Here is a 25,267-nt window from a genome sequence, read left to right as displayed (position 1 = left end):
GAAGTGGATAAGTGCAAAAGGTAGTCTGAAACAGAAGACAAGGAGGAATGTTGAAAAGCTGTGAGAGCCTTTAAAATCGCTGAGTTCTAACAGATTGATGCAACACTGACGATCCGTACTGGTCCAGTGGCCTTCATACCCTCTTTTGGCTTTTCGAACCACATGGTGACATTCTGTTTGATACTTCCTGTGCTCTTTCCAGTTCACCTCAGTTTTGTCCTTTTTCCATTTCCTGAATAAATTTTTCTTATTGCCTATCGCTTCCTTCACTATTTTAGTTATCCACGCCGGGTCTTTTGTTCGACTCTTTTTGCACCCATTTCTGAATCTGGGGATATATAGATTTTGCACCTCACTCACCGTGTCCCTGAAAAAAGACCAGGCATGTTCTGCCGTTTGCCATTTTTTGGAAGTGTTCCTAAGTTTCTTCTTTACCATTTCCCTCATTGCTTTGTAGTTTCCTTTCTTGAAGTTAAAAGTTGTCGCTATGGTTCTCTTTCCTTTTGGTATTCCAACCTCAACCTTGAACTTGATCATATTATGATCGCTGTTTCCCAACGGTCCCACTACTTCCACTTCCTTTGCAGGTCCCATTAACCCATTTAGGATTAGATCCAGAGTGGCATTTCCTCTCGTTGGTTCTCTAACAAGCTGCTCCATGAAGCAATCTTGTGTAGCCTCCAGGAATTCTGTCTCCCTAGTGCATCTTGAGCTTCCAAGACTCCAGTCTATCCCGGGGTAGTTGAAGTCTCCCATAATAACCGTGTTACCGCTTTTGCATTTTCGCTTCATCTCGGCTTCCATTTCTTCATTGATATCTCCGATTTGCCCAGGTGGATGATAGTATAGGCCCATCTTTATTTCAGGCCCTTTCCTTCCCGGTATTCTAACCCATAGTGATTCCAGCTTGTTGGTTGTCTCTTCTGTGTCCATTCTTGTCGATTGTATGCTTTCTTTTATGTATAGGGCTATTCCACCTCCTTTCTGTCCTGACCTGTCCTGGTGATAGAGCTTGTACCCCGGCAGTGCTGTATCCCATTTGTTTTCCTCATTCCACCATGTTTCAGCGACTCCAATGATGTCTATGTCCTCTGCATTGGCCATGACTTCTAATTCCCCCATTTTGTTTCTTAGGCTCCTTGCATTTGTATATACGCAATTTAGATCCTGGTATTTTCTTATCATCATTTCCTTTCCCTGTGCTTTGGTTTCTTCTCTTTTACTACAAGCTTTCTAACCTCCTCTTCTGGGTTAGCCGACTCCTATAATTTGTCTCTTGTTTCTTTTCAGCCTTTTTTCCCCTTAGTATCTTCATGGGATACCTTCTTCTGAATCGTCGACGCTTGGTCGACTGTCGGCTTTCCCCTTCTTCTTAGTTTAAAGCCTGTTCTATTCCTCTCCTGACGTTGTTTGCTAGAAGTCCAGTTCGCGCCGCGCTCAGGTGCAGTCCATCTCTCCTGTAGAGCTTGCTCTTGCCCCAGAACATTGTCCAGTTCCATACTTGCTAGAGAACACAAAAACTCAGTTGGAATGGTATGAGGTCACGTCCGTGTTTCTAATACTTCTTTAATTGTGGATAAAGCCTCCTCTTGGGGAATAGAAGTATACAATGAAGCTACATTGTATACTTCTATTCCCCATTAAAGAAGTATTAGAAACACGGACACGACCTCATACCATTCCAACTGAGTTTTTGTGTTCTCTAGCAAGTATGGCCATGAAAGAGAATTTCTCTCTCTTCGATGGACAATATTACAAACAGAACAAGGGAGTCGCTATGGGCGCGACCTTTGCTCCATCGGTAGCCAATTTATTTATGGACACTTTTGAAAAATCATGGATAGCAAATTCTCCTTTTGAAGATCACATCCATAAATGGTTCAGATATATTGAGGACGTGCTGATGCTTTGGACTAGCACTTCAGAGAATCTATTGGCATTTCAAGTTTGGCTTAACAGCTGTGATTCTAATATTCAATTCTCAATGATCTATTCAACTAATAATATAACTTTTTTGGATTTGTCAATCACCCAAGCCATTGATCATTTTGAATTCGATACTTTCATCAAACCCACGGACAGAAATACATTTTTAGATTTTAAGAGTTGTCATCCATCCAGTCTAACAAGGAACTTGCCTTTCTCTCAGTTCCTCCGTTTAAGACGGAATTGTTCTTCTATTTCCACCTTTAAAATGCAGGCCAAAAGTTTGAAGAAGAAATTAAACACGAGAGGGTATCCTAATAGAATCCTGAAAGATGCATTAAAAAGAGCGAGATATTATAATCGAGATTATCTTTTACGTTCTCAAGATGAACCCAAAGAAGCAGCCAAAGATGACATCTGTACCTGTATGATGCGTTATTCCACACACGGCAACATACCGGCTAACATCCTCAAAAACAATTGGAAGATCATCCAATCTCATCCTCTTTTTCAACGAACAGATCTCAGAGTTGCATTTTCTCGGGAGAGAAACTTAAAAGATATATTAAGTCCTGCGATGATAACTCAGCGGCACCCTAAAGTTGATAATTTATTCCCTAAAGGGTTTTTTAAGTGCGGTAAATGTAGTTTCTGTGAAGTAGTGGTGCCTACGAAAGAATTCACTAATCCAGTTAATGGGAAGAGGTATACTATTCGACATTTCCTGATGTGCAATACAGACCACATTATTTATGTCATAGTCTGTCCCTGTTCAAAGTGGTATGTTGGGATGTCAACACGAGCGTTCAAGGTTAGATTTTCTGAACACAAATCTAATTTAAAACACAATAAATTAACAGCCCCTATTGTGGAACATTGTGTTCAATTCAAGCATAAGTTTACAGACCTTAAATGTTTTTGTATTGATAAGGTAGAAGCCAACATAAGAGGGGGAGACAGGCAGAGGCTATTACATCAAAAAGAATGCCGATGGATTTTCTCTCTAAGTACAGTTAAACCATCAGGTCTCAACAATGCCGTTGATTGGTATGCTTTTTTCTAACAACAATGTGATTACAGCACAGATATAGAACTGTAGAATTAGGTTTCTTTCTTTGTCATAAATTAATGTGCAAACAGTGTGAGGTCATTTAATGAGGTCATTGATTTTGGCCATATAGAGCATGCGCGTTTTCGGCAGTTTGCCGGCACCATTTTTTGATCTGCTAAGAGCGGGTCAGACTGTTCACAGTGAGTACCTAGATAAAAATGTTAAACTTGACTGGTAGTTTTTAGGAGTATTGTATATTAAATCGTTTTAATCTTTTTTATAGCCCGAACTTCACGACCCCCGAAGAAGCCTTAACTGGCGAAACGGGTCCCGTCGGGCCTTTGTGTTCACGGGCTAGGCGTTTGTTGCCACACATGCAGCAACACGATAAAGATAAGTGCTGCTAGTTATTTATTTATTTATTTATTAGTGTTAAGTTGCACATGTCTCTATTAATACGGTGCTTAAGATGCAATAAGATATATAAAGAAGTATGAAAACCCAAGAAAAACTGTACACCTGCTTTCATCTGGTTCAATAATAATATTGAGCAGTGCAGGACTCTGAGGGTTTCATATTGAGATCGATATTACTCATTTTTGGCTGTCTCAGTCAAGAGTAGTACAAGTTCGTGTGTCATTTACCAATCTTATAGACAGAACTTGTTACCATTTGCACTGAAGTAGTAAACTACTATTTGCCATAAGGGTTTTCAAAGATGTCAAGGCAGATGACTTTAAAATATGCATTGTCACCTCAGTAACAACTATAGAAAAATAGACAAATATAGTACAAAATATAAACAGCAGATATAAATTATCAAAACTGATACATTTTGATCATTAAATTGAAAATGAAATAATTTTTCCTACCTTTGTTGTCTGGTGATTTCATGAGTCTCTGGTTGCACTTCCTTCTGACTGTGCATCCAATATTTCTTTTTCTTTCTGCCTCTTGCATGCTTCCTTTCCTCCAGATCTCATTCCATTCCCCAACCAACATCTCTCTCTGTCCCTCAGAGTCCAACTTTTCTTCCTCTCATCCCCCAGATCAATTTTCACCATTGACCATTTCTCCTTCTATCACCCCTCTCCAACACCATGCCACATCTCTCCCTCCATCACTATGCCCATTCCTCCCCCTTGCATCCCCTACAATCCATCCTCTGTTCCCTCTCCATCACCATATCCAACATTTATTTTAAAAATTTATATACCGTTTAAAATTTCTCCCTCATCCTTCTATTCCCCATGCATCTCTACCTCACTCCTCTCTATGCCCAATTTTCCTCTTCCTTTCCCCATGTGCACCACCTCTTCCCCTCACTCCCTATTCCCTCCTATGTCCCAAGTTAGTGCCTCCTTCCTCCCATGTCCCAAGTTTGTGCCCCCTCCCTGCCTTCCAGCCTTTGTCCCACCCCCTTCCTCCCTCCCTCGAAGCTGACCCACGTCAAAGCCTGCCTGCTCCCAAGCCAATATGCCACTAATTCCTCTTCCCCCCAGTCTGCTGCCACCACTTAATTATCCCCTGCCACTGCCGCAACTCTGGGAAGGGCCATGCGCGTGCAGTTATTGCATGCCGCCAGCCCACAAGCCTTCCCCCCCCGACGTCAATTCTGACGTTGGAGAGAAGGTCCGGACCCCGATTGGCTGGCCCAGACCTTCTCCCCAACATCAGAATTGACGTCAAGAGGAAGGCTTGTGGGCCGGCAGCATGCAATCACTGCACACACCTGGCCCTTCCCAGAATTGTGGCAGCAGTGGGGGATAATTAAATGGCGGTGGTGGGGGGTGGCAGGGAGAAATAGGCTGTCAGCCCCCGTATCCCTAACAGGCAGTCCGTGTACCCCCTAGGGTATGCGTACCACAGGTTGAGAAACTCTGATCTAGAATGTCTCACCTATTGAACTGGAAAGAGAAATATTTGGCCAAAGTTCCGATGGAGATCCTTTTGGAAAGTGAGACTGCCCAGCTATCACAGAGGATGAGGTGGAAGAGGACATCTGCTCACTCCCTCTCAGCACCTCCCCGGGTCTTGATGGTTTTACTAATTAATTTTATAAAGTGTTCCAAACATTATTGACCCTGTTACTGCTGAGTATAACAGGCTGGATGAAAATAACCCTTTACCACAATCTTGGAGAGAGGTGGCAATGATACTAATTAATAAGCAGGGGAAGGATCTGGAGAACTGTGCTGCTTATCGGTTAATCTACTTGATTAATACAGGTTATAAAATTTTAATGAAAGTTTAAGCTCCGAGACTCCAGAGAAGCATCCCTAAATTAGTGCATAAAGATCAAGCGAAATTCATTTTCCCAATGACAGACATTTCATAATACTAGATCAACGAACACAAGGGTGGAAGGACAATATAATACTAGATACAACACTCTTCTACAAACTCCTCGGCTCCTCAAGTGGTTGGGAGGCGGCACATCCTGAAGCAGCCATTTCCAGCAAAATGCTGGGCACCGTTGTGACACTTGCTCTACATACCTACCATTGTGTGGGATAAGTATATTTTTCGTCATGATTATTTGAATGAAGATAGCATGTAATTGAGAGTGCTTGAGTATAAAATTTGTGTTTTCCCTGCATTGCTTAGGGCTTTTAACATCTCCCAATGTGAAAGGTTTTTTATGCTAATGACGAGATTTACCCCTGGTAAATTTTCCCACATTTTTTTCACTTAAGAAGGTGTATGTGTGTGTGTGTGTGGGGGGGGGGGGCTCTGAGGCTTTTTCCTTTACATTGGTTTGGCTAAGATGTCTTTGAAGCCCTCGCACTGACATGGATTTTGATATTTACTTCCACTTTGTCCTCTTTTCCATGGAGTGTGTTGAGTAGAAGGGTGTTGTATCTAGACATTTCATAATATAAAGATCACTCTACATTTAATATGGCATGTGAGAAGAGAAGGCTCCCCAGTGGTGGTGCTCTCTCTCGCTGCTGAAAAAGTCTTTGTTGGGTAGGCTGGCCCTTCCTTTCCAAGGTGCTTCATAAGTGCCTCATAAGATGGGCATTAGATAGAAATATTATCAATAGATATGTCTCTTATATGACGCCCCTTTATTCAGAGTGAAAATTAATGGGATGTTGATGCCCCCTATTAAGTTAGAGCGGAGGACCCGTCAGGGGTGCGCCTTATCACCTTTGTTATTTGCTTTATCCATGGAACCCCTGGCATGTATTATATGAGGCAAAATTATCTAAATTCACAAATAGTGGTATAAATATCTAGAATTACTAAAGCTATTCTCTCTAGCCACTGTTTTCTAGTAGTGACATCAAAACAATAAACCTGATAGAATCTTTTTTAGTTTGTTATACTCTTCTGTTTAATGGTGGAAAAAAACTCAGATCTAGAGCAAAAGCACCATCTGCTGTCTATATGTGATAGCTCACAGAGCTCTTGATTTAATCATTGGCAAAAACTACCTACCTTCCTGTTTATTTAAAACAACCTTATTTAACTAATACCCTCCTTTATTTTAATTTATTTTCCTTATTCTTCTTTCTTTGTTAGTCTATTTTTCAGGAAGGTTGTATACCAAGACTATATACTTTATACCCATTCATCTCTATACATATCAGAGTTCCTTAGTTTCTATATTGCACTCGATTTGGCAACACTTAAATATGAGATAAACTGTCAAGTAAGGGAAACCAGGAGCTATTGTACTATCTTGAGCGCTGTCTTTTCTTTTAGCAGTACTGTCCAAAATGTACTTAAGTTGTTGTATAGTCTTGTACTGTCCAAAATGTTTTCCATTGTGAATTTTGGCTTGTAACCCGTTCTGAGCTACTGGGAGGATGGGATAGAAATATAAATAAATAAATAAATGCAGTCAATACTTCCAAAACTCTTCATTCTCCCGTTTTTCCTTATTTTATAATAGATGTTGTAAGCTGCTTCTTTTTCACCAACGTGGCCAAATGAGGACAAAACTCATTATGAATGAAATCCTTTTTATCAAAGGAATCCTGCAAGATAATCACAATTCTCTAACAGCTCTTCATGAAAATATAGCTTCTTTAAAATCTCAAATCACCCATGTACAGACCCACAACAAACTACTGAAATGGGGGGGGGTCATGTGATGAAGCAGAGCTAAGCGCCGATTCCTTGCCTTAGCTCCGACCCTCTCATGCCTATTTATATGATTTTTTGCCTTTCAAATTTACCTGCGCACTCTCCAACTTACCTGCAGTTGGGAGACTTGTAACTTCACCTGCTGTAGTTTGGCCGAGTTATGCCTATCAAGACACCTCAACAAGCAAAAGCACAGAAGCCTCAAGGTAGCAATATGGCATCTGCACCCTCCACCCCACTAAAGGTGCTCCTCCAGGAGGATGCGGTGAAGGAGCTGACTAAAAATATCTCAGTGGCGATCGATGACCGCTTGTCTAAACTGCAAGTTACTGTTGAAGACATTTGTGACAGCATGGAGTGACACGAGCAGAGGCTTCAAACTGCAGAGACCAGAATCGCTGACCACGAGGATCATACTTCCAGCATGGAGGAGCAGATGCGGACCTTGGAGACCCAGTGCACAACCCTGAACGCCAGACTTGAAGACCAGGAAAACCAGGGCAGGAGGAGCAATATCTGGATTATGAGATTGGTGGAGACTAGCAAAGAAAAAGAGCTGTGGTTCTTCATGAAAAAGTAGCTACCAGAGGCTGTCGGGTTCCTGCCAGCGAGCTCAAGGATCCAGGTGGAACGAGTCCATCATGTGGGCCCCTGAAAGGATGGAGATGGCCGACCGCATCCTGTCATAGCCCGGATTCTCAACTTCGCTGATAAAGCCCGCCTGATGGCGTTATATCGAAATCAGGACACGCTGGATTATCATGGCACAAAGATCCTCTTGTTCAATGACTACTCTGCTGAGGTGGCTGCGCAGCGTCATGCTTTGGTGCCATACTTCTCTGAACTTCGTAACAAGGGCCTGAAGTTTGTAGTACAGTTTCCTGCCCAGGTGTGCATCCTGGGAGCAGCTGGGCTGAAGATGTGCAACACATTGGGGGATCTCCAGGCGTGTCTGCAGCCTGGCTTCACCGGCACTGGTGCCTTAGATGTCTGGGCATCTTCTCCTTTCATTTGTGCCTGTGTTTTCACTCGCCTGGAGGGACTTTTGCGGAAGCTTGAGGGGGCTGGGGAACCGGTCCCCTGCCGATAACTATGGGCTTGGATTCAGGCTATATCTGGACTGTTTTCTCCTTTGCCCTGAACAATGCCTTCATTGTTTGACAGTGGAGGGGACCCTATCTTGCGGCTTGGGGGAATGATATAGACTGCTGGCTGCTGCTCCTTGGTGCGGCCTGTGGGGTCCAGGGCTCCGGGCCCTTGCAGATTTTGGTGGGCCTGGCTTTGGTGTGGCACCCTCACTGCGCCATTGTTCCGGCACCTGTTCATTTATAAATCGGATGCTTATCCCACACAATTTATCACGTTCTCTTCGTTCTTTAGCACAAGGATTACTGGCAGTCCCTTCTTTAAAAGTGGTAGGTACCAGACGTCATGACATGTTTCCAATTGTGGCCCCCCAGACTTGGAACTCTTTGCCACAATACATAAGAAATGAAAAGGAACTCAGTCTTTTTAAAAATAAATTAAAAACTTTCCTTTTTAAAGATACTTTTAATCTTTAATATAAATACTTTTATTACTGTAGTTAAGTCATCCCTCCTTATGTTTTTTCCTTGAATGTTCCCTTTTTTCTTCTCGAAACATCTATTATGTAACTTTTCCCCTTTTATCATTATGTGTCTTTGTGTTTGTCTGTTTATGAGTCTGTTTTTTAGCTTGTACTTGATATTATTAATATGTTTTTTAAAATGCTTATGTATCTTATTGTAAATCACTTAGTAAATTATGGATAAGCGATTCATCAAATGAATAAATAAACATAAACATAAATAAACATTCAAAGTGTGGGGCTTCCTCGAGGTGGCTGCGAGGTGTTGGCATGGAGAGTCGCCGAGGGAATCCATCTCCTTCTTTATTCCCCCAATTGGGGGAATAAACTGCAGGTCTGCTGGCCCTTGGCTTTACTTTGACTGGTTGTGGCCCGTGCGCCTCAAGGACTTGCACTTCTTTGTGTCAGGACTTCCGTGTATAGTTTGGGCTTTTAACATCTCCCAATGTGAAAGGTTTTTTATGCTAATGACGAGATTTACCCCTTGTAAATTTATGATTCAGTTAGTAATGTTTGGGGGGGATTTTCAAATTCCTTTTTATTTTCTTCTTTCCTCTTTCATTTATTCTTCTGCCCTTTCACTGTTTTATGCCTCTGTGGGGGAATTGTTCTGTATGTTATTTGGTGGGTGGAGGTGGATATCTTCTCTTCTCTCTTTTCGACCTAGGACTGTCTGTCTTGGGGATTTTTATCCCCCTCCCCGAGCTCGGCTAGCAGGCTAAGCATGGGTTACGGACTTCATTGATTCTGTTATTAGACTTTGTTGCATTATGGACTGTCTGTTTATCTGGAGACTGCTTTTACATTGCTGTTTGGTGGGAGGGTGTGGGTAATTTTTCTCTGGTTCCTTTGTGGGTGGGGAGGGGGGTAAGGAGAGGGTTTTTTTTGGTTAGCTTTCATGTGGAGGTTGGGCAGGAGTGGGGGGATTGGGGGTGGGAGGGGGTTGTCTTGTCTGTGGTGTGGAGTGCTAGTGAGTTGGGGTGTGCTTGGGGTGGGGCGGGAGGAGGGATTGTGGAGTTGGGGAAAGGGAGAGGGGAGTGATTGGGAAGCAGTGGCGAGTCCTGGAGGGTCCAGCTGGGAGGCCTTTTGGGATCATTCTATGGCAGGTGGCTTTCAGCTAATTGCCCTTTGTGCCTCACTTGACTATAGCTGATCTCGCCTGTATCACCTTAAATGTGACTGGTCTCAACTCCCCTGTAACGAGGAAGAAGGTTTTATCCTTTTTGAAGGAGCGGGCTTCAGTGGCCTTTTTGCAAGAAACTCACCTCAGTGCCAGGTAACATAAAAAACTGGTTTGTGACAGGGTAGAGGATATTGCCTACTCCTCCAAACAGAGAGGAGTAGCCATTCTTATCCATAAGGGGGTGACTGCAGTGTCCCATAAAGTTATTATGGACCCTCAGGGGCAGTATGTTGTCTGGGCTGGCTGCATCAATGATCGCCTCGTGGTGTTGTGTAACTTATACGCACCCAATATCTACTCACACTTTCTTTTCTAGAGTCTTGGCTCACTTGGTGGCTCTTCCTAACTACAAATTTATTGGGGGCGGGGGTGACTGTCACCAGTGATCCTTCTGTAGATTGTAAAGCGGCCAGAGTGGTGTGGCAAGATAATGAAAGGCTGGGGTGAATTTTCTGATGGGAGAGCTGGATCTCTCGGATGTGTGGTGCATCTATCATCAGGGGGAGATGAATTTCACCTTTTTTTTGGTTGTGCACCATAGCTACTCTCGTTCGGATTATTTTCTTATTCTGGCTTCATCCATTGGCCTGGTAGTACGCGCCCACATTCTGGATGTCTCTTTTAGTGATCACGTTGCTGTTAGTTTCACCCTGAAATGGAAGGGGATATACCCGATGAGAGAATATGGCATTTTAATCCCACCCTTTACTTGGATAAAGCCTTTCACACTTACCTCATTGAAGAATGGACTTGCTATTGCCAGACTAATGCGGGTGGAGAGGTTTCTGATACAGTCTTCTGGGAGGCTGCTAAAGCTTACCTCAGGGGCAGTATTATTGCATACACGATTCAGAGGAGGAAGCAGTGGGATACTGAACTGGCCTCTCTTGCCAAGCAGCTTCACGCCAGAAAGGCCCAGCATGTCCGGACGACTGATGCGGAGACCCGCCGCTCTTATCTTGATCTTCGCAAATGTATAGATGCTATCCTGACTGAACGGGCACTGACCCATCTTGATGTCTACAAGTTCCAGCTTTATAAATGGGGTAATAAGGCAGGCAAATTATTGGCTAATCTAGTCCGACCTTTTAGGAAGGCAAGGTGTGTTTCTTGTATTTGGGAGGGATCAGACATTGTGCACACGGATGATGGGGCAATTCAGTCGCAATTTGTGCGGTTTTACAGGGATTTGTATTGCTCGGGCCCTTATGATCTCACGGCGAGGGAATCGTTTTTTCACAATTTGACTTTGCCTCGTATTTCTGATGGGCAAAGGAGCATGCTGAATGCGCCTATTTCATATCAGGAGATTCATGCCACCACAGGCAAGTAGAAGCTGGCTAAAGCTGCTGGCCTGAATGGTATGGGGCTGGAGTTTTATAAAATTCTGAAACCCCAGATCGGGCCAGCCTTGGGAGCCATATATGCTGACATGCAAGCCGCTGGCCAAATCCTCCCTGAGCAGACTCATTCCCATGTCATAGTTTTCCCTAAGCCAGGGAAATATCCTGAATTGGTGGGCTCTTATTGCCAGATCTCCCTGCTTAATCAGGACATGAAGCTTCTCACGGCCATCCTGGTGGGACGGTTAACCCAAGTGGTGCCATACCTTATACATTCCAATCAGGTGGGATTTGTCCTGGGGCATTTTTCCTCTTCCAATATCATAAGGACGTTGGTGGCGCTTCGGGAGGGTAAATATAGAGAGGGTGATGACCTCCTGTTCAGTTTGGACGCAGAAAAGGTCTTTGATAAGGTTACTTGGCCTTATCTTTTCTGGATTGTGCAACAGTTTGGTACTACTGGCGCGTTGCAACAGTGGATAGCTCATCTTTACACTGCCCCCACTGCCCAGTTGCTTATTAACAAACAGCACACTGAATCCTTTCCGCTGTGGAGGGGTATTCGGCAGGGATGTCCCCTGTCCCCACTATTGTTCATCTTGTCGTTGGAACCTTTGGCTATTAAGATTCGGGCCACTCCGGATATTACCGGTATTCAAGTGGGTCAAGAGGACTGTAAGATCAACATGTTCGCCGACGACATGCTTTTATTTGTGAGTAATGCCCGGGTGTCTATTCCCCTTTTGATTAATCTGATCAAATTGTATGGGACCTTCTCGGGCTTAGTATCAACTATAGTAAATTGGAGGCTCTGCCAGTCACCTCTCCATGTGCCTCATGGCACCGACCTGGCCTTCACTTTCGCTGGGCGGAGGGGGAGCTTAAATACTTAGGCATTTTTCTTAGTGCAGATTGGGCCTGTGTCTATCGCCGTAACCTCTCGGATAAATTTGTGCAAATTCAGGATTATTGTCTTCGCTGGGGAGAGCTACCCCTTTATCGGGCAGGGTGGCCCTTGTTAAAATGATCCTGCTCCCCAAGATTCTTTATCCCTTACAAACGCTCCCTCTGTGGCTCAAGCGAGTGAACGAGCGGACTTACAACTCTGCACCTTTATCTGGCATAACCGCCGAGCGCGCATTGGTTTCCGGATGCTCACACAGAGTCAGGGCAGGGGAGGGCTGGCACTGATGAGATGGCCCTGATGAGATGGGTACATGAACTTTTTACCCTACATTTTCGATTTGCGCCAGCAGGCTTGCCGAATTCTTGGGTGGCTCCACACATAGCGTTGGTGTGCTTGGCTCTCCCGCGGTGATGGCGCCCTTGCAAGGGGATTAACTCGATGTGGCTGGACCCCTACAGCAGGTGCTCTTATGGTGGAGGCACAGAGTTGGCAGGGGCCAGGGGAATTGGGGGTGGCAGAACAGTTAGGCACGGGCCACTGTATGGGGCATGCAGCTCTGCTGCCAATGATCAGTACTAGTGCTGCCCAATTCACAATTTGAATCAATTCACTTCGGGTGAATCGATTCTCGAATCGATTTACCACGATAAAAAAAATCGGCCTCCCGATTCGGTCACTGACCCTTCCCCCTCGACCCTGAAGCAGGAGCGGCAGCGTTGCCTCATGCTGGCAGGCTGCTGCCGCTCCTACTTTAGAGGGCGAGTGGGGAGGGTCAGTTGGGAAGTGCTGATGGCCGGCTTCCCCACTGGCCTCTCGGCATCAATTTACCTAATTTCTGCAGCCTGCATACGATCACTGGTGCTAGCGATCTTTGTAAGCTGCCATAGGTCTTCGGAGCTGTCTTCTCTCTGCCGCGGTCCTGCCCCTCCTCTGACGTCAGAGGCAGGATTGTGGCAGAGGAAACAGCTCCGAAGACCTATGGCAGTTTGCAAAGATCACTAGCACCAGCAATCCTATGCAGGCTGCTGAAATTAGGTAAACTGATGCCTTCAGGGGGAACAGGCAGGCCTTCAGGTGTAGGGGCAGGCTGCTGAAATTAGGTAAATTGATGCCTTCAGGGGGAACAGGCAGGCCTTCAGGGGGGAAGTCAGGCCTTCAGGGGTGGGGTGCAAGCTTTCAGGGGGGGACAGGCAGGCCTTTAGGGGTTGAGTACAGACCTTCAGGGGAGGGGGCCCTGGTGTAGAAGTATACGGAGAGGAGGGAGGGAAGGGAGGTTCAAAGAGACGTGCATATGCCAGACTTTGGGGGGAAGAAATAATGGGTCTAAAAACAGAGAAGAGGGAGAGAGATGGTGGACAATGGGATTTAGGAGATTTTAGGGATGAAGGAACAGAAAGGGAGAGATGCTGGATGAAAGGGTAGTTGAGAAAAGGTGAATCTGTGGATGGAGACGAAAAAAAAGGAAAGATGCCAGACCTCCAGGGGAGGGAAGGGAAACGGGAGGGGAGGACACAGATAGAAGATTGATGGTTAGCACAGAGAAAGAAGAAAGGAGACCCTGGGCCCAACAAGATTTGAATAATGACCAGACAACAAAAGGTAGAAAAAATAATTTAATTTTCTATTTTGTTATTAAAATGTGTCAGATTTGAAAAGTGTATCCTGCCAGGGCTGGTGTTAGACCACAAACGTGAGCTAGGATTTAACAGAGAGAGGAAAAGTCTTTTTTGTTTGTTTAGTTTGTTTACACCACACCGCCAGTGTGGTTAGTAGAAGGTAAAGGGGGTGAATAGGATATAAAAGGGGTGAAAAGGCTATAAAATAAACCCACCAGGATGTTTAAAAAAAACACCCAACTGGGTAGGAAAATCAAATTGAAAAATCAATTTAATAGGCTGAATCGAAGTTTTTTCCTGAATCGGGTAGCACTAGTCAGCAGTACCAACGATGCCGTTTTTTTGCGTACCTGCAGCTGCGCCATTAATATCTGACCAAACACCAGTATAGTCCATCGAGTGGCCATTTCCTAAAGGTGGATCAACTCCTACATTCAATTCTCTTTCCATTTGGTATGGGCTGGCATGGGTGGAGCGAGCAGATTCTCAGTTGTCCCTAGAACTGGGGGAGCTGGTTAGCCTTGAGGTTCTCACTGCTTGTTTTGCTAACATAGTACGGGGGACCAGAAATGCCCAACTGCAAGAACTACAATTTAAATTACTGTACCGTACTTATTTTACTAGGTCCCAGGGAGTCAGGGCGGGTCTCTGGGAATCTGAAGTGTGTGTGAAGTGTAAGTGCATGAGGGGATCATTGGTGCATATGTTCATTGAATGTCCTATGCTGAGTGGTTATTGGAATGAGATATTGGAGTTCCTGACCAAGATCTTGGGGGTGTCTCTGCAATGGTCCTATATGATTCTGGTACTGGGGCATGAGGAGGAGGTGTTGGATCAGGGGCTGACGATTGCGCACTGGCACTTTCTGTATATTGCCCTTTTAGTGGCTAAGTGGGGGTGCTTCAGCTGTGGATGGACGAGGCAGCTTTGGAGGTAGTGGGATGGGAGTGGTCTCTTAGGGAAGTGGCTCATTGGGAACTGTGCAGTGTGGGTGCAGGGGCCCAACACTCTATATCGGTCACTATGGGAGACAGTCATAGCTGAGTGCACATTGTATGAGGGGGGTTATTCCTTTTGTTTTTCTCTGCTGTTCCGTCACTCCGGAGGAGAGAGGCTTAAGATGAGGAGAATTGGGGGGGGGGGGGGCTTGTGGTGTGTGGTATGTCTGGGGTGAAAACTTTGGGGGAGGGATCATAAACTGCACAGACTTACGAATGTTGTTTTGTTCACTGCATTTGTTCCGATGAGAGCCGCCTCTGTTCTGGGAGACTTCTGGTTCTCGCTTGTGTATCCCTATGGGGCTCGCCCTGTGTATTTCCTTGTTGAGCTGTAGTTGTATATTTTGTTGTTATGTCTGCTTGCTTTTTGAATAAAAATATTTCAAACAAAAAAAAAAAACCCAAACTACTGAAACACATCGCAATGCTAATTCAACAAACATTTACTTTCTCCTAAAAAAAAACCAAAGACATCGAAATCCTGAAAAAGGACCTAGAAGACCTAAACAATAGGTCCAGAAGAAACAATATAAGAATATTGGCCATTAGGGAAGGAGCTGAAGGTTCTGATCCTGTTAAATTCTTCGAACGGCTCCTCCCAAGGCTACTAGATCTGAATCTGGATATACCCCTGGAAATAGAACAAACCCACTATACTCCTTCTATGAAGGCTAACAAGCAGAAATATCCTAGCCTTTCATCTTTTCTTACTTATGTTGTTACCTGAATAAAAACTTTCTTGGGGAAAAAAAAAATATCCCTTATTTATGCTGACATTTCCGTTTAAAAATTTGGAGCCTTTTTGATTGGAATAAGTTCTCAAATGATTGTTTCCTGATGAAGTGGGCTAGACTATTGTCAAAATTGTAGAAAAGATGAGTTAATACCCGAGATAAATAGTTGTGAATACTGTTGAGAACTGTAGAGTGAGAGAGTACTGTGTGGAAATGAGAGACCAGCAGCGTTATTACTTGAAATGCCAAGTCTCAGTCTGTTCCCAGCATCTGTGAAACTAATCTGTTCTTGTGGACTATACAAAATTTCTGCTGTATTAGAGCTACCAAATTGGCCAGTAAAGCTTCTTACATTTTAGACTGGTGAACTATATAGTCATGTAAAGAAATTAGGACACCCCATGAAATAGTCAGTTCTTTCTTAAGAAATGTTCACATATCGATGTCAAATCTTTTTTTATTTATCTCTGGAAAAGAAAGTGTTTAATTGCAGGTAAACAACAAATATTTTCCTTGATTTACTCATGAAACAAAAGATATCCACAAAAATGTGTATTCTGAGGAATAAATTAGGACATCCCCACATATCCTCCCACTTAAAGTGTCTCAAATCACACACAGGTATATCACATCAGGTGCACATGATCAGAACATCGTTACTTAGCATTTTGAAGGAGGTTTACCCTACTTAAACTTCAGACATTTAGTTTGATGTGCTCAAGACTTCTGTGGTGAGAGTGAACACTACGGTGAGTTCAAAAGAGCTGTCTGAGGCCTTCAGAAAGAACATTGTAGCAGCTTATAAGTCTGGTAAGGGATTTAAAAAGATCTCGAAAGAATTTGACATTAGCCATTCCACGGTGCAGAAAATAGTGTACAAGTGCAGGACTTTCCAAACAACTGCCAACATGCCCAGGTCTGGCTGGCCAAGCAAGTTGACCCCCAGAACAGTTCGCAAGACGCTAAAAGAAGTCTCCAAAAAACCCAGGCTCTTTCTACTGTTGATGTGAAATTGTATGCCTCTACAATTAGAAAGAGACTGCACAAATTTAACTTGCATGGGAGATGTGCAAGTAGGAAACCTTTGCTCCCCAAGAGAAACATAAAGGCTAGACTGAAGTTTGCCAGAGAGAACGTAGACACAACAGGACTTTTGGAATAGTGTTCTATGGACAGATGAGTCTAAAATTGAATTATTGGACACTAGAAGAGAGGACATAGTTGGCGTACACTAAAAACAGCATTCCAGGAAAAGAACCTCATACTAACTGTGAAGCATGGAGGTGGAAGTATCATGGTTTGGGGATGCTTTGCTGCAGCAGGACCTGGCTAGCTCACCTCATAGAATCCACCATGAATTCTACCATGTATCAGAGGGTGCTTGAGGAACATGTGAGACCATATGTAAGAAAATTAACGCTGAAGCAGAACTGGACCTTGCAACACGACAATGACCCAAAACATACCAGACTGGCTGAAAACTAAGAAATTGAAAGTCCTGGAGTGGCTGAGTCAAAGCCATGATCTTAATTCAATTGAGATGCTGTGGGTGATTTGAAATGGGCTGTATAAAAAAGAAACCCCCTCAAAAATCTCACAGCTGAAAGAATTCTGCATTGAGGAATGGGCCAAACTTTCCTCAGACCGATGTCAAGAGACTGGTAGAAGGCTACAAGAAGCATCTCACTGCAGTTATTTCAGCCAAAGGGGGTAATACTAGCTATTAGGGTGTAGGGTGTCCTAATTTATTCCTCAGTTAGAATACACATTTTGTGGATATCCTTTGTTTCATGAGTAAATCAAGGAAAAATTTTGTTGTTTTACCTGCAGAGATAAAGAAAGAAAAAAAGATTTGACATCAATATGTTTCCAAGTTTTTTAAAATTTGTTATCCCGCTTATCAAATTTCTAAGCCATTTACAGTAATAAAATTATTTTTAAAAATAGGGGATATACAAACATTAGTCATATACAAAACATCATAAATACACATATAGATGTTATGGACTAACAATGATTATAACAGATAAAAGGAAAGAAATACAATTTAAATAGGTTAGGAAGACATAGAAGGGTGAATTACATCCGTGATAGAAAATAAGATCTGAATATTTCATGGGGTGTCCTAATTTTTTCACATGACTGTATATGAGTAGGCCAACGATGTGAAATTTGAGGAATATATTCATCACTACACAGCATAGAAGCATCCAGAGAACTGATATAGTTGAAGGACTGGACGTTTTTATGTTTGTTTCATTAACATTTGATATACCGCTTAAGCATATTACAGATCTAAGCGGTTTACAATAAAATACAGGTACTTGCCTTATTTGTGGTCTAAGAAAGCTTATCTGTATTGCCTTTTTATTTTTTGTAAAATGTGATGTTTAACATTTATTCCTGCTGTATTATCCTAAGCAAGATGTACATTCTTGTAAAGTTATAAAATTGAATAAATATTAAAATAAAATAAAAAAATACAGGTACTTAGAACTTCCGTATCAGTCACAAAGGCTCACAATCTAGTTAAGTACCTGAGTAAACAATTATTAAAATAGAAAAGATAACAAAATTCCAAGAATTGTGAGGGAAAGGTACAATTCAAATAATTAAAAAAAAAAAAAGATAAAAGGAATAAAATTAAAATATACAAATTGGAGGATGAGCAAAATAAATTCCAATCTGGTGCTAAGTCCAATCATCAATCCGGTCCAATAGAGCTCCACATCTGCAAGGAAAGATCAATACAGAGAAGTGATGGTGGGCTGTGGGGGCCATCCCTGCCAGAGGTGAAGGAATCAACAGCTAAAAAGTATAAGGAGTGGAGCAAACAAAGAACTATTAAACGCCCTGCCCCAAATATAAAACATCAAATTATGCCTATGCAGGAGGGAAAAATGGAAAAAGATCAGAGGGAGTAGGAGTAGGGGGTGGGAAAGAGAACAAGGAGCAAAAGGAAAAAAGAAATTACTTCTACTGGTATTAGGCTTTATATTTTTTTGTCCTGGATCTAAAGTACAGATAAATATAACTTATATACAAGTATAAAATGATAAATGTACCATATATTTTGATCAACAAACAATATATGATATGAAAAATAGTTGGTAATAATTATCTTGGATAAATCACCATTGGAGGCACGTGGCACTTTGGAGAAGTCAAACAGACATTCCAAAAAGTAAGAGGAATGGAATTAACTTACTTTTTGGAATGTCTGTTTGACTTCTCCAAAGTGCCACGTGCCTCCAATGGTGATTTATCCAAGATAATTATTACCAACTATTTTTCATATCATATCATATATTGTTTGTTGGTAAATTCCTTTTTTGTTTTTCGAGGCCATATATTTTTATGTAAGTTTTTATTTTGAAGCTGAAATTGGAGTCAGTACATTTTTTTCTGACTCCACCCAAAATTGCTTCTGGCCTTGATCTTGCCCTAATTCTATATATAAGGTTATTAGAGCAGGATAGAAATGTTTCATTTCAAACTGATAGACATCCCTCCAATCAAAAATGCCCCAAGAAGCCCCACCTGCTTATGTTACTCTGTAGTGTACACTATATAAGTAAGGCATCATTAATAAAAAAATAAATCCATTATGTCTTAACTGTTCTTTTGAAGATATCTTACTTTTTCCATTATCCAGTTCCTAAAATTAATTTTGCCCTACAATTTCCCTAGCAGTAGGGTTATTTTATCAACTATTTTGCTCTGTCAGTATTTAAAATCAATGTCTGCCTTAAATGGCAAGCAAAATTATTAGAAATACTACCGCTCAAATTCTCTGGTCACTCACCAGTCAATCAATTCGCTGGCTACAATACACCAATCAGGGCCTGAACACCCTCAGTTGGCCTCAAACTGATCCGGGCAAAGATATTAGAGAGCCCATCTTTTTATTATATACAGGAATGCCTGCAAAGCTGTGAAATCTCCCCTACTTTGTTAGACAGAAAGTAGGTCCTTCACTGCAGGAGCACTGAGAAACATAGCTATGTCCAGTATACAGAGGGATTGAAGATGAAATGTACTTTTTATTTGCAGGATCTGAAAGATTCTATTGCAGGTGCCAGTTGAAGCCACTTTACAACATAGAAGTGTTTCTTTCCAATCGTAAGGAGAGATAATCCATTCTTGAGTATGTGCTGTCCCAGGATAAGAACCTCTTGTGGATTCCATACTTTGTGGTGGTTTATTCTCACTCCTCCTTCTGTTATCATCTCAAAGCTAGAAGAAAGTGACAAACCATTCAAAGATAAAGGTACTTTTCTATAAAATAAATCATTCAGCAAAATTCACATATTAGAAATCCTACTCTCCACCATTAGTGAGCACATCCTTCATATAATCATTTTCATTTCACTTCCATAGGGCAATTTACATGAATACCCCCTTGCACTACATATAGTGAAAAAAGTAATTTTGGCTGTTGTGAAAATTTTACTAAAATACAGCAACAACAAGAAGCAGTTTTTTAGTTATTAAACACTGGTATTATAGAAAATAAGGATGTGAAAACTAATATGGGTATGATCTGTCTATGACTAAATGGCCCTGGCCTCATCTTCAGCCATTCTACATCCTTTTCTACCAACCCAAAATTTTGACCCTATCCGTTGATTTTACAGAAATTATTGTCAATCTGTAAACCCTTCACTCACATTCTGTTAAAATGCTGATGTTCTGATCCAGCAGATGTGAATAGCTATGGAAGTGACAGGCATGCAAATCTGCTCCATGCATATTCATTAGGGCTATCCTGAGTACAAAATATTCTGCAGCTAAGAGTGCATGTATCACTTTAAAGGAAGATCACAGTTTTAGATACAATCATGACTTACAGAGAAATACCTACAGTACCTGGATGTACTATATCCCATCCTGAATAGCTGCTACTATTACTGAAAAGGCAAGAGACGACTGCCTACCCTCTGGCTCCATCTGGAATGGCACAGGCTTTGCGACACACATCCAGTACTGTCATTCCAGGTTCAAGCATTAATTCTTTGAATGGAGTTTCTCTGAAGAGCTCCTTCAGCTCCTGATCACTCATGGCCTCCAGTGCATCCAAACTGCTGTGGTAAAGTGCAGTTGTGCATCTGCAAAAGTGTTTAAATACAACACAATTTGCTTCATTTGTCATGCCTTTTATCTCAGCCCATACATTATTTCAATGCAGACATATTCAGATTACCTTTTGGCAGATTCCAGCCCCTCTTTGCCATGAACAAGCTTGGTTACTTCTGCTGCAAGGCGTTTCTGAGCCCCTCGCTTCTCTGGCTCTTTATTGTGCATGTCCATGATGTGCACAATCTCCGGAAGAGGCAAAAAAGTGAAAAGTTTCAAAAGTCTTGAAAAGAAACACACAAGAGTAGCTTCAAATATACAGGTACTTTTCAATTTCAGATAGATGCAGTAATACTGTTTACCTTGTTGCCCACAGATTAATCTATAAGTAAAATCAAGAATTACTTTAGAGCAGTGGTTCCCAACCCTGTCCTGGAGGACCACCAGGCCAATCGGGTTTTCAGGCTAGCCCTAATGAATATGCATGAGAAAGATTTGCATATAATGGAAGTGACAGGCATGCAAATTTGCTCCATGCATATTCATTAGGGATGGCCTGAAAACCCGATTGGCCTGGTGGTCCTCTAGGACAGGATTGGGAACTACTGCTTTAGAGGACAGAATCAATATTGGATATTTAGACACATAAAATTGTACTTTATTTATTTATGTAAAAAAGGAAAAATTACAGAGGGTAGTTGTTTGTGAGCCTAGGAAGCTTGCAATGAGAACAGAAGATTAGATACTTACCTTGATAATCTTCTTTCTGTTACACAGCATAAGAGTCCTGAGAGTAAGTGAATATCCCATACCTGCGAGATGCTTGAAGGTGAAATTTAAAATTTTCAGCTCCGCCTCCTTTTCTAGTGCTGTGTAGACCCCTTTAATTGATACAAAGCAATCGAACAGCACTAAAACACAGAAAACAAGAAGGGGGAGGGGAATCTCCCCACAAACACAATTCTGTTCTGTATGAAATAACAAACAGGTTAAATAACATCTGAAATAACTTAGGGCACAAGAACCAAAAACCACCCACCAAAAATTCAACATGCGTTAACCTCATGAAGCTTGCAGGGTCTTTCACCTTGAAGCACTCTCCCTTCATTCTTTCATTTTTATTTTTTTACTGACAGCATGAAATCTTCAGTAGTGGACACTGAACTCTGATCCAGAGAATACATAGGCAAATCCCACTGATAGGGCAGGTTGTCAGGACTCATATGCTGTGTTAACAGAAAGAAGATTATCAAGGTAAGTACCTAATCTTTCCTTCTGTTACATAAAGCATACGAGTCCTGACAATAAGTGACATACCAAAACAATCTCCTGACTCATCTGGGACAGATGAGCCTGACCTTTATCACCAAGGAACTAAATTCAGTATCATCTCTCACTGTTAAATCCAACTCTATAAAATCTCATAAATGTGTGGAGAGTGGACCATGTAGTTGCCTTATAAATTTTTTTCAAGAAAAATTGCTCACATCTCCATCCATGAAGACACTACACTTCTGGTAGAGAACACTCTCACAGAGATTGGAGGCCGTTTTCCACAGCCAATGTATGTCTAAGATAACATAGTAACATAGTAGATGACGTCAGATAAAGACCCGAATGGTCCATCCAGTCTGCCCAATCTGATTCAATTTAAATTATTATTATTTTTTTTTTAAATTAAATTAAATTTTTTCTTCTTAGCTATTTCTGGGCAAGAATCCAAAGCTTTACCCGGTACTGTGCTTGGGTTCCAACTGCCGAAATCTCTGTTAAGACTTACTCCAGCCCATCTACACCCTCCCCTGCCCATCTACCACCAAACGGCCATACACAGACACAGACCGTGCAAGTCTGCCCAGTAACTGGCCTAGTTCAATATTTAATATTATTTTCCGATTCTAAATCTTCTGTGTTCATCCCACGCTTCTTTGAATTCAGTCACAGTTTTACTCTCCACCACTTCTCTCGGGAGCGCATTCCAGGCATCCACTACCCTCTCCATAAAGTAGAATTTCCTAACATTGCCCCTGAATCTAACACCCCTCAACCTCAAATTATGTCCTCTGGTTTTACCATTTTCCTTTCTCTGGAAAAGATTTTGTTCTACGTTAATACCCTTCAAGTATTTGAACGTCTGAATCATATCTCACCTGTCTCTCCTTTCCTCTAGGGTATATATATTCAGGGCTTCCAGTCTCTCCTCATACGTCTTCTGGCGCAAGCCTCCTATCATTTTCGTCGCCCTCCTCTGGACCGCCTCAAGTCTTCTTACGTCTTTCGCCAGATATGGTCTCCAAAACTGAACACAATACTCCAAGTGGGGCCTCACCAATGACCTGTACAGGGGCATCAACACCTTCTTCCTTCTACTGACTATGCCTCTCTTTATACAGCCCAGCATCCTTCTGGCAGCAGCCACTGCCTTGTCACACTGTTTTTTCGCCTTTAGATCTTCGGACACTATAACCCCAAGGTCCCTCTCCCCGTCCATGCACATCAGCTTCTCTCCTCCCAGCATATACAGTTCCTTCCTATTATTAATCCCCAAATGCATTACTCTGCATTTCTTTGCATTGAATTTTAGTTGCCAGGCATTAGACCATTCCTCTAACTTTTGCAGATCCTTTTTCATCTTTTCCACTCCCTCTTTGGTGTCTACTCTGTTACAAATCTTGGTATCATCTGCAAAAAGGCAGACTTTTCCTTCTAACCCTTCAGCAATGTCACTCACAAACATATTGAACCGGATTGGCCCCAGCACCGAACCCCGAGGGACTCCACTAGTCACCTTTCCTTCCTTCGAGCGACTTCCATTAACCACCACCCTCTGGCGTCTGTCCGACAGCCAGTTTCTGACCCAGTTCACCACTTTGGGTCCTAACTTCAGCCCTTCAAGTTTGTTCAACAGCCTCCTATGAAGAACTGTATCAAAGGCTTTGCTGAATATAGCCATACAGCCATATACAGATATAGCTATACAGATCCATATGACAATTGTCGCCTTGGATTCCAGCTTGCCTCGCCTTTAACACATTTAACACAAAATGATCTGAAAGACAAAAGTCATTCATCACTTTCAAGTATCAAAAGATGGATCTCCTCACATCTAGTACTTTCAACATTTTGTCATTCTTCTGGGATCCTATGGACAAGTGGGTAGCCTGACCTCTTGATTAACCCATTGTTTGGCATTGTTGCTCAGAAGCAACATGTGTCTTCTATGGCTCTTATGGGAGATCTGCATCCCCAAATGCCTGTTACTTGGTACTGTTGCTCTCATTCAACATCAAGTTACGTAAAGCAGCCATTTCACCATCTGCCAATTAAAGGGTTAATATGAAATGCTGAGACCACCTTAAGTAAGAATGAGGGTACAGTTTGAATTAACACCCCCACTCCATAATCCCGAGAAATAGATTTCTGCAAGACAAAGCCTGTATCTCTAAAATTCTCCTCGTAAAGACAATGGCCACCAAAATAACCATCTTCACTGTCAAATTCAGAAGATATGACTCCTGCGAGGTCTCAGACAGAGCTCTGCTAAGGCCCCTCAGTATGATGTTCAAATTCCAAGATGGAAATGGCTGCCTTAACGGGAGTCACAATCTGCGTGCCCCCTTCAAAAATCTTCCTATATCCAGATGTGAAGAGTAACAGAAAGAGATACAAGCGGCCAACCAGTTAGAAATGGTCCGCTTAGAAACAGAGCGACCCAAACGATTGGGATCGAAGGAGAAGAACAGCTGGGGAGCAGTACAGTGAGGAGCGCTGCGCTTCAAGTAGGCCAGCGCACGCTTACAATCAAGAGAATGCAGAGCCGCTTCTCCAGGGTGAGAATGGGGTTTCAGAAAAACACAGGAAGAACAATGGATTGGTTGATGTGAAAATCAGAAACAATCTTGGGCAAGAACTTAGGATGTGTACAGAGGACCACCTGATCATGATGGAAGACGGTGAAAGGTGGGTCCGCAACCAAGGCTTGAAGCTCACTGACCCGATGGGCAGAAGTGAGAGCAATAAGGAACACAACCTTCCAAGTAAGAAACTTCAAGTGAGCCCGTGCCAGCGGCTCAAACGGGGGTTTCATCAATCGTGCAAGGACCATGTTTAGGTCCTAAACCACTGGAGGAGGTTTAGAGGAGGTTTAAGGGGTGGATGAACGTGGAAAAGTCCTTTCATGAAGCGGGAGACCACAGGATGAACAGAGATAGGCTTCCCGTCAATCGGCTGATGAAAAGCAGCAATGGCACTAAGGTGGACTCGAACCGAAGAGGACTGGAGTCCAGCGCCAGACAGATATTCCAGGACAGCAGATAAGGAGGCAGATAGAGGCTCCAGCTGTCGAGCAGCACACCAGGAGGAAACGCGGGTCCACTTCTAATGGTAACATTGGCGAGTGGACTCCTTATGAGATGCCTCCAGGACATCCAGGACAGGCTGAGAGAGCTGGAACGAGGGTATTAAGTCTCGAGAAACCAAGCTGTTAAGTGCAGAGACTGGAGGTTGGGATGAAGCAGAGACCCCTGACTCTGCGTAAGCAGAGAAGGAAATATAGGTAGAAGAGGCGGCTCCCTGGCTGAGTTGCAACAGAAGAGAGAACCAAGGTTGTCTGGGCCACCAAGGAGCTATCAGAATCATGGTGGCAGGCGAAGACTTGCGTTTGATGAGAGTCTGCAGAATCAGGGGGAATGGAGGGAACGCATACAGGAACGCATTCATCCAATCTAGA

General features: G+C 42.7%; 1 protein-coding gene across 6 annotated transcripts in view; it reads right to left on the bottom strand.

Moving 5' to 3' along the window:
- The window catches only part of YARS2 (tyrosyl-tRNA synthetase 2), a 136,439-nt gene that overhangs the window by 65,143 nt on the left and 46,029 nt on the right, over nt 1-25,267 (bottom strand). Inside the window, exons 3-6 of one of the 6 annotated variants that reach the window (XM_033917589.1) lie at nt 20,666-20,821; nt 20,400-20,570; nt 19,503-19,698; nt 18,070-18,193 (exon numbers count right to left, since the gene is read on the bottom strand). In XM_033917589.1, coding sequence (XP_033773480.1) covers nt 19,506-19,698; nt 20,400-20,570; nt 20,666-20,821 — 520 coding nt within the window. In that variant the 3' untranslated portion in view covers nt 18,070-18,193; nt 19,503-19,505. Of the gene's footprint in view, nt 1-18,069; nt 18,271-19,267; nt 19,699-20,331; nt 20,571-20,665; nt 20,822-25,267 lie in introns of those variants that run through there. The other 5 variants (XM_033917578.1, XR_004536724.1, XM_033917566.1 and 2 more) reach the window with 5 other exon arrangements.

This window comes from Geotrypetes seraphini, chromosome 1 (assembly GCF_902459505.1).
Source record: "Geotrypetes seraphini chromosome 1, aGeoSer1.1, whole genome shotgun sequence".
NCBI classification, from domain to species: domain Eukaryota; kingdom Metazoa; phylum Chordata; class Amphibia; order Gymnophiona; family Dermophiidae; genus Geotrypetes; species Geotrypetes seraphini.
This window is presented reverse-complemented; position numbering and strand designations above follow the sequence as displayed.